The sequence below is a fragment of the Oculina patagonica genome, chromosome 12 (assembly GCF_052425735.1).
Source record: "Oculina patagonica isolate OP01 chromosome 12, crgOcupat, whole genome shotgun sequence".
Lineage (NCBI taxonomy): Eukaryota > Metazoa > Cnidaria > Anthozoa > Scleractinia > Oculinidae > Oculina > Oculina patagonica.
Genome location: NC_135769.1, coordinates 20365644 through 20378809, shown reverse-complemented (window position 1 = coordinate 20378809; position 13166 = coordinate 20365644). Strand labels below are relative to the sequence as shown.

Genomic DNA, 13166 nt, shown 5'->3' with positions numbered 1-13166 from the left:
AGTCTCGCGGGCTTACGTAGTGGATTTCATTTTCTTTTCAATTTAGCTTTAGTGGGATTTTTGAATAATTTTGCCAGTAATTCTCGTATACCCGTTTTAATTTGGACCAAAATGTCGAAACGAGGAGGTAGGTTTACGCAATTTCTCGTTTTTGTCGATCTTTGGGCTACTGAATTGATTTCTCTGGGTCTGTTAGGTCGAGGAAAAGTACAACACAAAGGAAGAAGGCGCCATTTTACTGATGCAGAAGAAATGCGAATGCAGATGGAAAGAGAGAAACGGAAAGAGGAGTGGAGGGTAAAAGGATTTATTTTGACATCTTAAGAATTAACGTACACAGAAACACTTAAAACGATTTAAAGAAACACCGGAAATGCCGAGAGAAAACACCCTATCTTGCCTTTTATTGAACGATATTTTAAAATCACGTGAACCTGCATGCACATTTTATAAGGAGAAAAACTTGACCAAAGCCTCCTTTCCTAGATTTGTTGTAAAGACGTTTTTTCCTCACTCCAGTGAGTTGTTTGCTATGACAAATTTTCTACAGTTCTAATGGATCATTTGTCTAAAATTAAATTGATTCTCTAGCTTAGTAAGTTGTATTATAAAATTAATTCATTTGTTATTGCTTGCTTAACTGATGATTTATTCACCATGACGCGTTATTTATAATTTATCAGCACAGGAAGCTGCCACTTATCAATGCTCATATAATAATCCAACTCTCAACTTAGTCGGAAAACTATCAGTGAAAATGATAATCATAATCAATTATAGTGAAAGAATTTTTTTTATTTGCAAAAGTTAAAATGTGTAATTACATACATTACAGAAAATTACACACTTATATTATACAAAAATTACGTTACTACATCACTTATGGGGCGATTGTTGGTTGGTACATTTATAACAGGGTCCCCTATACCTCTCTGCGAAATGGAATCACATGAAAATATTTGGCTTTTCATGCATCATGAATAATTCTAAAAATGTTTTCGGATATTGTGCCTGTCAAGATCACACATGTGACAAAATAGCCGTCAAAAGTCCCAATCCCAACCACAGAGCTAAAACAAAGATTTACATTTAAGTACTACAACTACCTAAAAGTTCAGAAATAAAGTCACGAAAAAGAAGATGATTCATGATTCACATCTAATTCAACTCTTCATTCACGGGTCACGTTTAAGCTAAAAATTGTGTTCACGCTCATGTAAAAAGATCTTAAAATTGGGAATCTGGGCTCAGGAAAAAATAAAAGCCCAAATCATATTTCACGGCAAATAAATAGCCTCAATCATTCTTCACGTAAAAAGTATTTGAGACCCGGTTATAACAATAGGTGATATACAGTAACTAAAATATTGTTATAACATTGCGTATATATCAGCAATGGCTTCAATGCAAAATGTAGTGCTTAAAACTTCATTAATAAGACTATCTAAGAAGAAACATATGGTTAGATCTGTTATACTGTATTAGTATAATTTCAGAGGTGATATAGTACCAGCTCAAATGAAGCTATACTCACCTCGTCGAGGTGATTATAGCTCGGCTTATGCTACTCCCGCGACCGGAGTAAACTCGCTTTCCCCCCACCAAAGAAAACCTCGCTGAGTTAAAATTTCTTTGATTTTAAAGAAACCAGTCCAAGTCCTGGATATTTTAAACATTGGGAATTTTTCAAAGTAACTACCAAGGCTTTTGGACCAAAAATATTCTCCAAGAGATGGTTCTCAAGGCATTAGAAATGATCGTAAACACGGCGGTTTTGGCGATTGATGAGATCAGATCGATTGAGCAAACAGTATTTAGTTCTCTTCTCACCGGAGCTACTAATTTTCGAGAGGATTCCCACATTCGCTCAGAAGTCATCAACAATCATACAAAGGTACTGGTACCGGACATCTTTCTCATAGTGTTTGTTTTGTTCAGTTTTATTGCTGTAACTAAATAAATTCTGATTTCAATCAATGAATTAAACTGGTTTACACCGTATCCCGGGACCGTATGCAAGCAAACACTTGTGTTTGCTGTTTTCTTGTTTGCTATCGTTATTTTGAAGTTCTTGATAATCACCTCTAAAAATTATACTAAAATTATACACCTCAGGCTTCGTGATTATTGTTGAATAATCCCCTCGACTTCGCCTCGGGGATTATTCAACAATAATCACTTTCCTTCGGCGAATAATTGTGAAATATCCATAAAATGAGGAATACGTTTGTTGGTGTCTGACTTTCAATTTTCTATCTCAAGGAAAAGAAAGAAGGTGAAGGTTCAGACGAGGAGGGCGAAGAAGGTGCAGCAGCTGCCGAAAAACCAGCTTCTGACAGTGATGAGGAATCAGACAGTGACGAAGAGGAGGTAGTAAATGTTCCGTTAAAGTGTCTATCCAGCCTACAGGTTTTTTGTGGTTTTCGTATCTTTATAATGCATAAACAAGTTTTCTAAAAGAAATTTTTGGATTCCGCGCTTTTTCGCTGCAAAATCGAGCTTTAAAGTTCCCGTTTCGGCCACGCCCAAAGAAGTTGACCGGGAGTCAAGACCAGAAAGAGTCTGGGTTCCAGACCGGCTGTGACGTCAGATCAGGAACCGCAAAATCTTGCCGCCATTTGAAGTCAGCATTTCTTCTGTAATAGCGAGGAGATACTGACGGTAGAAATATTCCAGATAGATGCGTCATTGCGGTATGCTTGAATACTCCAAACGAAGAAAAGGGTATTGCGTTGCATTTTGGGGTGATGTGAGAACAGAAGCAAAGGCTAAGGAAAAGTAGATAGACTTCGTCAAGTTAAAACGTGCAAGGTGGAATCCGAGTGCTTCGTCTGCCGTCTGCGCTTGCTACTTCCCTCCCAGGGATATTACAAGAGATATTCCCTTGAACATCTTCAATGCCAATGGTGATCTAAGATGATATTGGCATTGTTCCTGTGCCAAGATTTTACCGGAATACTTAACTTTGCCAGTCGAAGTCGTCATCGGGTATTCATTACTCATTATTCATTTGCATTTGATTGAGTGTCTGTTCTCGAGAGACAAGACACGTGTCTCGCTAGACGCCTAAAAAACTACAAGTAAATGTCGCCAACTTCCCAAGAGATTTTTATTGCCTATTGTCAACCATCGTGTAGAAATAATAAGTGAGCAAGCGTCGCCAAGCAAAGATAACATGTAGCTGAAGCGACGTTCGATTTGTCGACAGTCAAGGTAAAGCGAATTATTTCTCCCTCAATATCGCTTGATTTCTGTTTACTGTTTTAATTGTTGTCGGCCTCACCGTTTGCCGTGTGCCATTCCTTTTAACATTCTTTTACACATACTTTTAATTTTTAATTTATGCGATTCGCTAGTCATATTCAAATTTTTAGATCCATTTTATCACTTCATTTTTATCCGTCGAAGACAGCAGTCTGGCTGTCGAAAGCTCATAATTTTTAAACATTTTGCCAGAGAACGCTTTTTATCTTCTTACAATGAATCCTGGTATCGGATCTTCAATATTTTTATATATTGTTTTCATTTTCGTTTCAATCTGTAATGAAAATTAAAAGGTATACAGCCTGAGAATGCAGATCGATTTCCTCCTCGTTAGGTTTCGCGACGCGTCAAGTTTCCTTCAGTCTGGAGTGAATTTGCGTACAAAATGCAATTAGCGCTGGTAGTGTTTGGAAAAAGTATTTATACCGTGTGTCTCCACACTTTTTAGCCGGTTTTGTAATCTCCCTCTCTATCTTCTCTCGATTTCTTCTTCCTCTCTCCGCTAGAGGTTCTTGAGGTAGCACCTCTTTTACTCTTTTCTTCTCGAGTGCAGCAAACGCGGTTCTCCGACTCCCTCTCTGAACTGCTAGTCACGTCTTCTTCATAAATCGCTTCTGTGAGTATTCCATCCAAACTCGAAATTCTTGGGAAAAAAAACTTTATGTAGTGGCGTCAAGCAAATAAACAAATGCAAATGCTTCGAGCGGTTCCTGATATGACGTCACTCATCACCAATCCTCGATCACGCGGTCAACTTCTTTGGGCGTGGCCGAAGCGGGAACTTTAAAGCTTGATTTTGCAGCGATAAAGTGGCGGAATCCACAAATTTCTTTTAGAATACTTGTTTATGCAGTATAGAGATACGAAAACCACAAAAAACCTGTAGGCTGGATAGACACTTTAAACCAAAGAGAGCAAATAGGAAGATGGACAATCATGATTTAAAGGGACACTGTCATCAGTTTCACTTAAAAAAAAACCATGAGCCTAAAAACATATGGAAACTTCAAATAGTGGTCCAATTTTGTTAAAAATCACCATTCAAGTGTTCTGAAGCAGTAAACAAGTGATATTATTGTAATGCTATTAAGCTAGGAACTTTAGATCCCAATGTGCAAAAGTCATGCTGATTTTTTCACATTGTTTTGTCCTTGTGGACTGAAAAAGCACCTAAAAATTATTATGGCTCCCTTCTTCCTGCAACAACAATAATTATTATAATATTTATATCTTCATGTTGATGAACTAGGTACAAGAAGACTGATTCACAATTTTTAGTACTTTTTACTAAAATTATAGCATAAAAATCCCAGTGACAGTGTCCCTTTAATGATATGATTGTTGCCTTTCGCTGTTTACTTGTCTTTGGTTCAATGGAACACAAACATTTGATTTTTATGCTGCTTCCATATGTCGTAAATACTGTAAACTGGCTTACTCACTCACTCACTCATCCTCATCGAGCCCATGTGGACTCTTGAGGCCGGTATTTTTTTTAAAACCTGAATTCCCTGGTGACATTAGCAGTCTTTCCTATCTGATAAAGTGTTAGCACGTTCCAACACCCAAATCTCAGGGTAGTTTTGGGTGTCACGAGAGGAAATCCCAGGCGACTTAATCAGGTTACGGGGATCCTTGCGGCTTTGCCCCGCAGCTGTCATACGCGTGACACCAGAATTCCAGCTAAGAAAGCTATCATCGGGTGGCTCGCACCCCTTGGCTTGTTCAATTTATATTGTTCAGTTTATTTGAATCTGGTATACAAAATGGGTTAGCAAATATACGATGAACAGGCCAGCATGGTTGTCTCCGAACATCGAAATTGAAAACGTTGAATTACGCCACTTGAGCGAGTTATGTGACTGTTTATATCGCCATCATACAAATTTGAAACTAGCGTACATGCAACATAAACAGAAAACATCACACACATCCACCAACACTTGAAACTTTATCATCGAAACAGTAAATATGGCAGTGATCAAGTACTACTGTATCTTCTCCCAAGAGAGAGGAGGCCAGGTATATGAAGGGCATTTGAACTAAGGTGAGATTTTCTGTTCAAATGCCCCACTACAGGGCATTTATGGATGGTCAAAAAAGTCACTAAACTTCAATAACATTTTGTTAGAAAGTCCACTAAAATAGTCAAAAGTCCCCAGCAAGGTCATAACTGTCAAATACCGGCCTTAACTTCTCCCCCTCCTGCTTAACATTGATAGGTGCATAACCTGTAATAGGCTAGTATCCAATACAGGGAGAGTACAACTCTAGCAGCAGAGGGCATAGGAGTACAAAGTGTCATAATGATAAAGACAAGTCAGTGACAGTTAAGCATTGTTGCTTCTCCAATGTTAAGAATTGAACGTATATGTACCTTATTATAGGAATATAACACAGCATTTTAACAACGTGAACAAAATTTATGCGTAATAAAATAACAACAAATTAAAGAAAAGTTCTGTCGACTGGTTAAATCCATGTAGTAAACAAGTTACAACAATAGAATTAACTTGAATTTTTGAAATTCGCGTTAACAACATATATCGTTAATTTCCTATAATAAGGTACTTACCTACTGACAGTACATGTAACTTAGCTTGGGACTATGAGATTGAAATTGTTTAACTATGTTTCTTTCCCCTTTTTATGGACGTCAGGTCCTTCAAACAGCAACCATAGTATGTACAAAAAGAATTATACAATGTGCATACCATATGACTCTGTTTCTTTTTTTCTTTTTTCATACAGGCAAAACCTAAAGGTGTTAGTGGTCTTATAGAAATAGAAAATCCCAACAGAGTGGCTCAAAAAACAAAAAAGGCATCAGACGTACAAATAAACGACGAAAGTACTAGTAAGGCACAACTATCTCGGAGGGAAAGGTAATTGTAATCATTGTCATACATGAATGTATTATATCTCTTTGAATGCAAAAATGCCTATTGTTAGCAACAGCTGTTGTTAAAAAAAAGTTCACTTATTTTCAGAACTATAATAATTATGCACTGGTCATAAATATTTAATGTGGCTAAATGTAATTTAGGCTAGGTTAAACGCGAAACAATGCTGGTCAGCAGTTTTCCTCAAGGTTTTGGTGCGGGGTGGCCGGGGGTTTCGTGCAGGGGCCCCACATGGCTTACAGTGTGGCTTCAGATGTCAAGTCATTCAGCATTTGCTTTCGCTTTGCTTAGTCCTTACGATGCTTTTATTCACGGCCCATCCCTCCCTCTTATCATGGTAAGTATGTGGTAAGTATGTGTGTTTCCGCTGTCTTTTCAGTGTGACGGTGCTGGGTGGATGGTTGCCGCTCACAGGGTTGTTATGGATACCCTTCGCTTTTGGCTCTGCTGCTCTCACCATTCCCCAAGCTCATCTATTGTTGATGAGTTTAATAACCAAGACTATAGAACTGTGATTGATCAGTTTCACAAACAGGTCTTGTTACAGGAACAACAAATTCTGAAATTTTGGCCCTGTTTGGATTGAGGGGACAAGTTTAAGACATTATTTTAGCCAGCACCCAGAAATAGACCATATTGATTTACATGTAACATTAATGGCAACATTATATTTTTTCAGGGAAGAAATTGCTAGACAACGTCACATAATGCGGGAAAGAAAGCTCCAAGAGGAAGGAAAGACGGATCAGGCACGTGCCGATCTAGCGCGGCTGGCACTTATTAAAAAACAGAGAGAGGAAGCTGCAAGAAAAAGAGATGAACAGAAAAAAGGTATGCTACAGGAGAAACACAAAAAACTTGTATTAACTTCTTGTGACATGAAATTAGTGTGTTTACTTGGTTGAAAGCTGATTTCCATTTCACTTTCTTGGTACAATCTGGTATTTTCCTTTGTTTTATATTCATTATCATATACCAGTGTTATCATATACCAGTGTTACCATACACCATAGTTAATAGAGGGAAATGGTTAGGAATCCCGACAAAGTTCTTTGTTGCATGTTTTTGTTCGCTATTTTGGGGGTTGACCCTGCACAAAACCTGACAAAATACAATAGGTGGTTACGTGTGTTCATGTAACTAACCAATAAAAACATTGCGATTACGTAATTCATGCATAGTGTATGAGAGCAAAACAAAAGATGTGCAGGGTCGTGGACCTTCCAACATAAATCTTGGCCTCTTTGTTTGCTCCTTTGATGTTTGCCGGGCTTCCTAACCATTTCCCTATATAACTATGCATACACCAGAGCAAAGGAAAATACCAAAATGTACCAAGGGTCAAAGTGAACCACAACAATTTGTATTATGTTTTAATGGTGGCAATATAAGGTATTTTTACTAGCAGCTGTTACCCCTTTTAGCCCTGATAGTGCCATTTTGCAAATAATGTCATAACTTCCTAGTCAGTATCTGTCCAATTAATTTGAGTTTTTGCCACCTTCTGCATTTTGAAACCATAAAGTTGTTCCTCTCCCCCATTTGTGACTTGATTGACCTCCCCTATAACTTTTGAAGCTTTTTTTTCCTGATACGTATGTGAGATGCAACATAACTGAAATTAACCACAACACTGAGAGCTGCACAATAAGCTATGGTTTTAGGGGTACACCTATATACAGGGATATCATATGCACATTTTTAAACCTTTTTATTTTTTTTACAAAGCCATCTCTTTCAAGGCCATAACTTTCCTGTTATTTGTTGAGACATTTTCTGAACTACAGTAGAACCCCGGTAACTCGAACTCGGATAACTCGAACAACCCCGCTAACTCGAACAAACTTCCATTTCCCTTGGATTTGGCACCATTTTTCAGTCATTTTTACTCTGTTAACTCGAACTCGGATAACTCGAAAACCCCGCTAACTCGAACTAAATTTCATTTCCCTTGATCGAAGTTTGGGTCAAATTTACCCCGATAACTCGAATTCCGGTTCTTGCAACTCGCCACGGTAGGCCATTGATTAGAGCAACAAACAGATCCCGTATTTGACAGCCATTTTCCACTATTTTCATAAGAATGTATGATCGTGTTAGAGTTTCTGTCGAGATTAGTTCAATTTGCAATGTACTGTATACCGAAGTGCTGAAAAATCAGTAAACTATCAATTATTAACTTGGCAAATTGAATATTCAGTCGACCCCGATAACTCGAAACCCCGCTAACTCGAACAGTTTTTCGTTTCCCTTCAGAGTTCGAGTTACCGGGGTTCTACTGTATTCTGATAAACACCTTTCAAACGGTGTATCACACATGGACATCCATTCAACATTTTATTGATTTAGGAAAAAAGACTACCTTAAGGTTACTATTTTTAGCGGCTACTAATTTTAGCGATTTTTTCAGTGGAAGATTTAGCGACTATATAATTTAGCCATTTTCCGAACAATTTAAAAAGTTAGTAATATGTAAACCAGTTTTTAATGAACATATAACTAAGATGGAAATAAATGTTCATTAAAGGACAATCTCACTTGAAATTGAACGAACATTTGCATTGCCAAAGCAACAAAGTAATCGGCATCTATTTTAAAAGATTTTTTCAAGTCGACTACGCTTAATTGCATATTCCTTTGGGGTGGGAGGGGGTTTGAATTTAACAAGTTTTAAAATTTGACTGAGGCAAATTTTAGCGATTTTTGCCCAACTCGCTAAAATCGCTTAAAATTAGTAGTTGCTAACAATGGTAACCTTAAGGTAGTCTCCTCGTGGCTTAAAGGGTTACCTGAAACTTGCTTACATTGGTAGTTATTGTGGGATATTTTTTAGAGTTCGGGTTAATCGTGTCCTTTTTTCCTCATCACAGCGAAAGAAGCTGCTGAGGCAGCAAAAAATGCAAAACGATGATCGACAGTTAATGAAGGCCGGGCTGCCCCTCCTACAGATAATTCAAGCATGCAAAACTGAATGAGCACAAGCGGACATAGTGGTCGAGGATAATCTTATTTTTTGTATACATGTAACAGTTTGTAACCAACTTAATTCTTTATAAAGCTTCTAACAGTGAAAGGCGCCTTCGTTTTCACTCAATAAAGTTTTAAGCGATTTGTGACATCTTTTATGTTTAACTTCCTGTCTGTGTGACCAGTAGGATTGTGTGACCAAAAGTAATTGTGTGACCAAGACAGAAAAGACAAAGTAATCACGTGCCGATAAATTGCACGTGCGGCTGCTGTCTTCTTATTGGCTGAGAAGTTTGGAAAACCATCAAAGTTGCACGTGCAATTAAGGAAAACCAGTGGAAAGTTGTCAAAAAGTTACTCGTGTGGTTGTAAGCTTTTTGATTGGCTAAGAGGTTTGGCAAACCAATGAAGTTGCACGTGTGGTTATCGGCTCTGATTGGCTAAGAAGTTTGGAAAACCAATGGAAAAATGTCAAAAAGTTACACGTGTGGCTGTAAGCTCTGAATTGCCACAAATTTTGGAAAACCGACAGAAAGATGTCACAATTCAATCAAGAACTTTAGCGAGTGACAGCAAGATATATTCGGGAATGGATCTATTCCTTACTAGAATTTCATGATACGAAATAAAGTGCGTTTAGGTGGTTTTAGCAAATATTTACTGTAATGGGTTGCACTTCTTCTTTTCTCAAACTGTTCAACAAGTTGAATACCACTTGTATCAGAAGACAACATTAATGATCAGTGAATTCGCTCTTCAAATGTTTGCATTTGTTCGCTGTGCCGCTGTCAAGTCAAACCCGGATTACGAAAAACGAGCACATTTTGGTCGACAAGTTCTGCGACTTCAAGACGTTTTCTTGAAGGAGAGTTACTGTGATAATATTACTGAAATAAAAGATAGAAAAAGCTTATAAAAAGATGTTTATTTTAATGTTTTCCAAGTGTGTCTCATAAAATCCCTTCTAGATCCTTAAACTTAAAGGAACAGAAACGTGGCAGTTTGAAAGAGTTTTTCCAATAAAAAAGCCGGGCCAGCCGAGTGGAATGGCTCACACGTGCATTTCCCCAATTCCCCTTCCAAATCGCGTGAAATCGCCACTTTGAGCCGCAGAAACGGCAAAATACAACAGCTGAGGCAGGTTTACGTTTATTTTGAGCTTAAACATAGACATTTTTCGAAATAAGGGTTTACCTCGGTGTAAAACCCGAGAATTTTTTCTTTATTTTGCAGCTATTGTTTTCCTGTTTTATATTGTTTTGAGGTTCTTTGTTGTCTTGGTCGTTCTTTGTTTCACGTCACTGATGAGTTTTCACAGGTTTTTACACCGAGGATGAGCCCGAAATAAGTTTACGATAATAAAACCCTTTCAAAAATCCTATACATTCTTTATATTTCGAACATACAAACAAACACGCCGCTTGTATGGGCCCCTGTGGTGAACACAAGTCGCACAAGTCCTTTTCCCAATTCCCCGTATCTGTGAAAATCTGAAGAGAAGCACAACAACGAATGGATTTGTCGAAATGGAAGGGTAAACTTAGAACGTGAATGAGTGACCGATAAAACTGAACCTGGTAAACAACCGGTGACTGTCGCAAGTTCAGGAATTGCTTTAGTTTGTTTTCAGTACGACGCTCTGTGATTGGTTAAGAAGAAAAACTCGCGCCACCTACTTGACCAATCAGATGCAAAACTAAAACCAAAGGTGGTCACGCTTCAAGTTCTCATTGGTTAATAGTTCCTGTACGGCTTCAGTCCCAGGCCTTCACGGTATCGTTGACGTCACTACTCGTTTCGGTGACGAATTTGCTCGTACCACGTGACCCGAAACGGGTTGACCGCGACGAAAATAGAGGCCTAGGAACTAGGCAAATTGATTCGCTGGTTTTGACTTAAATATTTTACATTTGGTTTGGATGGCCATTGTGATGGCCATTTGTTTTTACAACAAATAAAAAAAAAACCACTACTACAGTCGATAGATAGTCTCTTTTAGTCTTTCTCCACTGAAATACAAAACTGCCTACGGGTTGATTTTGTTCTTCATAAATATGACAAATAAACTGCTCTGTCGCCATTCAAGTAGTGTACTTTTGTAGCCGGCTACTCGTCTTGTTATTTTTATCGTCTGAATTCATATTTTGTTTCAGTACGCCTTGGTGAGTCGCCATGGTCATAGTGAACACCACAAGGGATCCCATACAAGCGGTGTTAGTATGTCCGAAATGAAAAGAAATGAATGGGAATATTGAAAGGGTCTTATTATCGTAAACTGGTAAACTTATTTCGAGTAATGTCTATGTTTAAGCTCAAAATAAACGTAACCTGCCTCAGCCTTTGTATTTTGTCGTTTCTGCGACTCAAAATGGCGAACTTAAGCGATTTGGAGGGTTTTGCGTTTATGGTTACTACACGTTATACAGTCAACTGCGTTTTCAATCAAATAGTTAGTGGGTTTGAGTTGATCCGGCTCAATTTATCTTGCGCACGAGTATTGTATATCGTGTTGTCAATGTCTCGTTACAATATAACGCAACGAAATAACGAACGAACGAGCGAACGAACGAACGAACGATGGTCCAAAGAGGAAAAATTTATTTAGGGTGAATAGTCTATAATTTCTAAAATGTAAAATTCTTTTAAAGCAGCTGTTCGCTCTCACCATATTTCACCGGCAGCCTCCAGTTTGCGCAGTAGTATGTCACGAGGGGGCGTAAAGTGCCTTTTGATCGTAGATTGTATTCTAGAGTAAGACCAATCGAGTAAGTTTAGGCGACTTAAATTTGAATGTAGTGTAGTTTAATGTTAAGCAATAAAAGAAACTCTTCGACAAAACGCGCGTGGAACACATGAGGTGAATATTCAGTTTTTCTTTTACTTTTTAATGACCAGGAATAAGAACATTTATTTTTCTCCTGTCTATCTCATTGACGATAATATTCATTCACCTGAACACACAATTTATCTTCTGTACCGTTATTTTTTGACCAGCCGAAGGTTCGTTCATGGAAGCAAAAGAAATGAATAGGATTCAACAAAAACTGCCGTCGCGGAGGTCGAAGCGAGTGCTGGTCGCTTCGTAACTCGTTTTCGTCCGCTTTGCAGAAAAAGAGAACAGAAAATCTCTGAAACCAGGGTACCTTATTAAAGGAATATAACGAGGCATTTTAACAACGCGAACAAAATTGACGAGTAATAAAATTAACGCGAATTTAAGAAAAGTTCTGGTTAAATGCTTATAGTAAACGTGTTTATATTAATTAACATCAATAAAAATAACGCGAATTTTTGAAATTCGCGTTAATAACATGTATCGTTTATTTCCTATAATAAGGTAGCTTTATTACTGTTTGTAACAATTTCAGAACGCGGAGAATTACAATTAAAATAAAATTCTAGCTACATTCGCTTTTAGGTAAAATTATGTCGAGAATATTTCAATTTGAGTCAGTTTTCTTCTGAGGTTGTTACCCTAAACTCAGTTTTCAATATAAAAATAGTTAGATCATATATTACAATATTTACACAACAAATAAAATACCAAAGATAGCCTTGAGATCTCTTTGTTCGGCGGACCAATGCATGAAGTCTTTATATCCCGCGCTAATCACTGGAAAGAAAAGCAGCGTTCGTTTTAATTTCTACCAGAAGGTTTTTTCTGGTCTTGTTGATCGCTGATCTTTTTCTTGATCTGTTTCCGCTCGAGTTTTTACTCTTTGTTACTTGTCAACCATGAAAAATCGGCGACTGCACGCGGAGCCGGTTGGTAGTTTTCGTTTCTATGGTGTGCGACGCTCGATCTACCAGAAGGTTTTTTCTGGTCTTGTTGCTGATCTTTGTGCTACTGCTCGAGTTTTTACTCTTTGTTACTTGTCAACCATGAAAAATCGGCGACTGCACGCGGACCCGGTTTGTAGTTTTCGTTTCTATCTTGGTGTGCAGCGTTCGTAGTCTCATTTCTCTCCCTGTCTATTTCAACCACGGAGTTGTTCCGGGACAATTCTTCGCTTCCATTAGCGATGTTTCCAA

The 13166-nt window shown here is 38.0% G+C and overlaps 1 protein-coding gene across 1 annotated transcript; it reads left to right on the top strand.

The window, feature by feature from the left end:
- Positions 1 to 11: 11 nt before the first annotated feature.
- LOC144633991 (uncharacterized) lies at positions 12 to 10053 on the top strand. Its single transcript, XM_078492928.1, has 6 exons — positions 12 to 127; positions 197 to 297; positions 2263 to 2370; positions 6016 to 6149; positions 6847 to 6998; positions 9038 to 10053. Exons 1-6 carry the CDS (start codon positions 112 to 114, stop codon positions 9076 to 9078), a joined length of 552 nt encoding a protein of 183 aa, XP_078349054.1. The 5' UTR covers positions 12 to 111; the 3' UTR covers positions 9079 to 10053.
- Positions 10054 to 13166: the final 3113 nt, after the last annotated feature.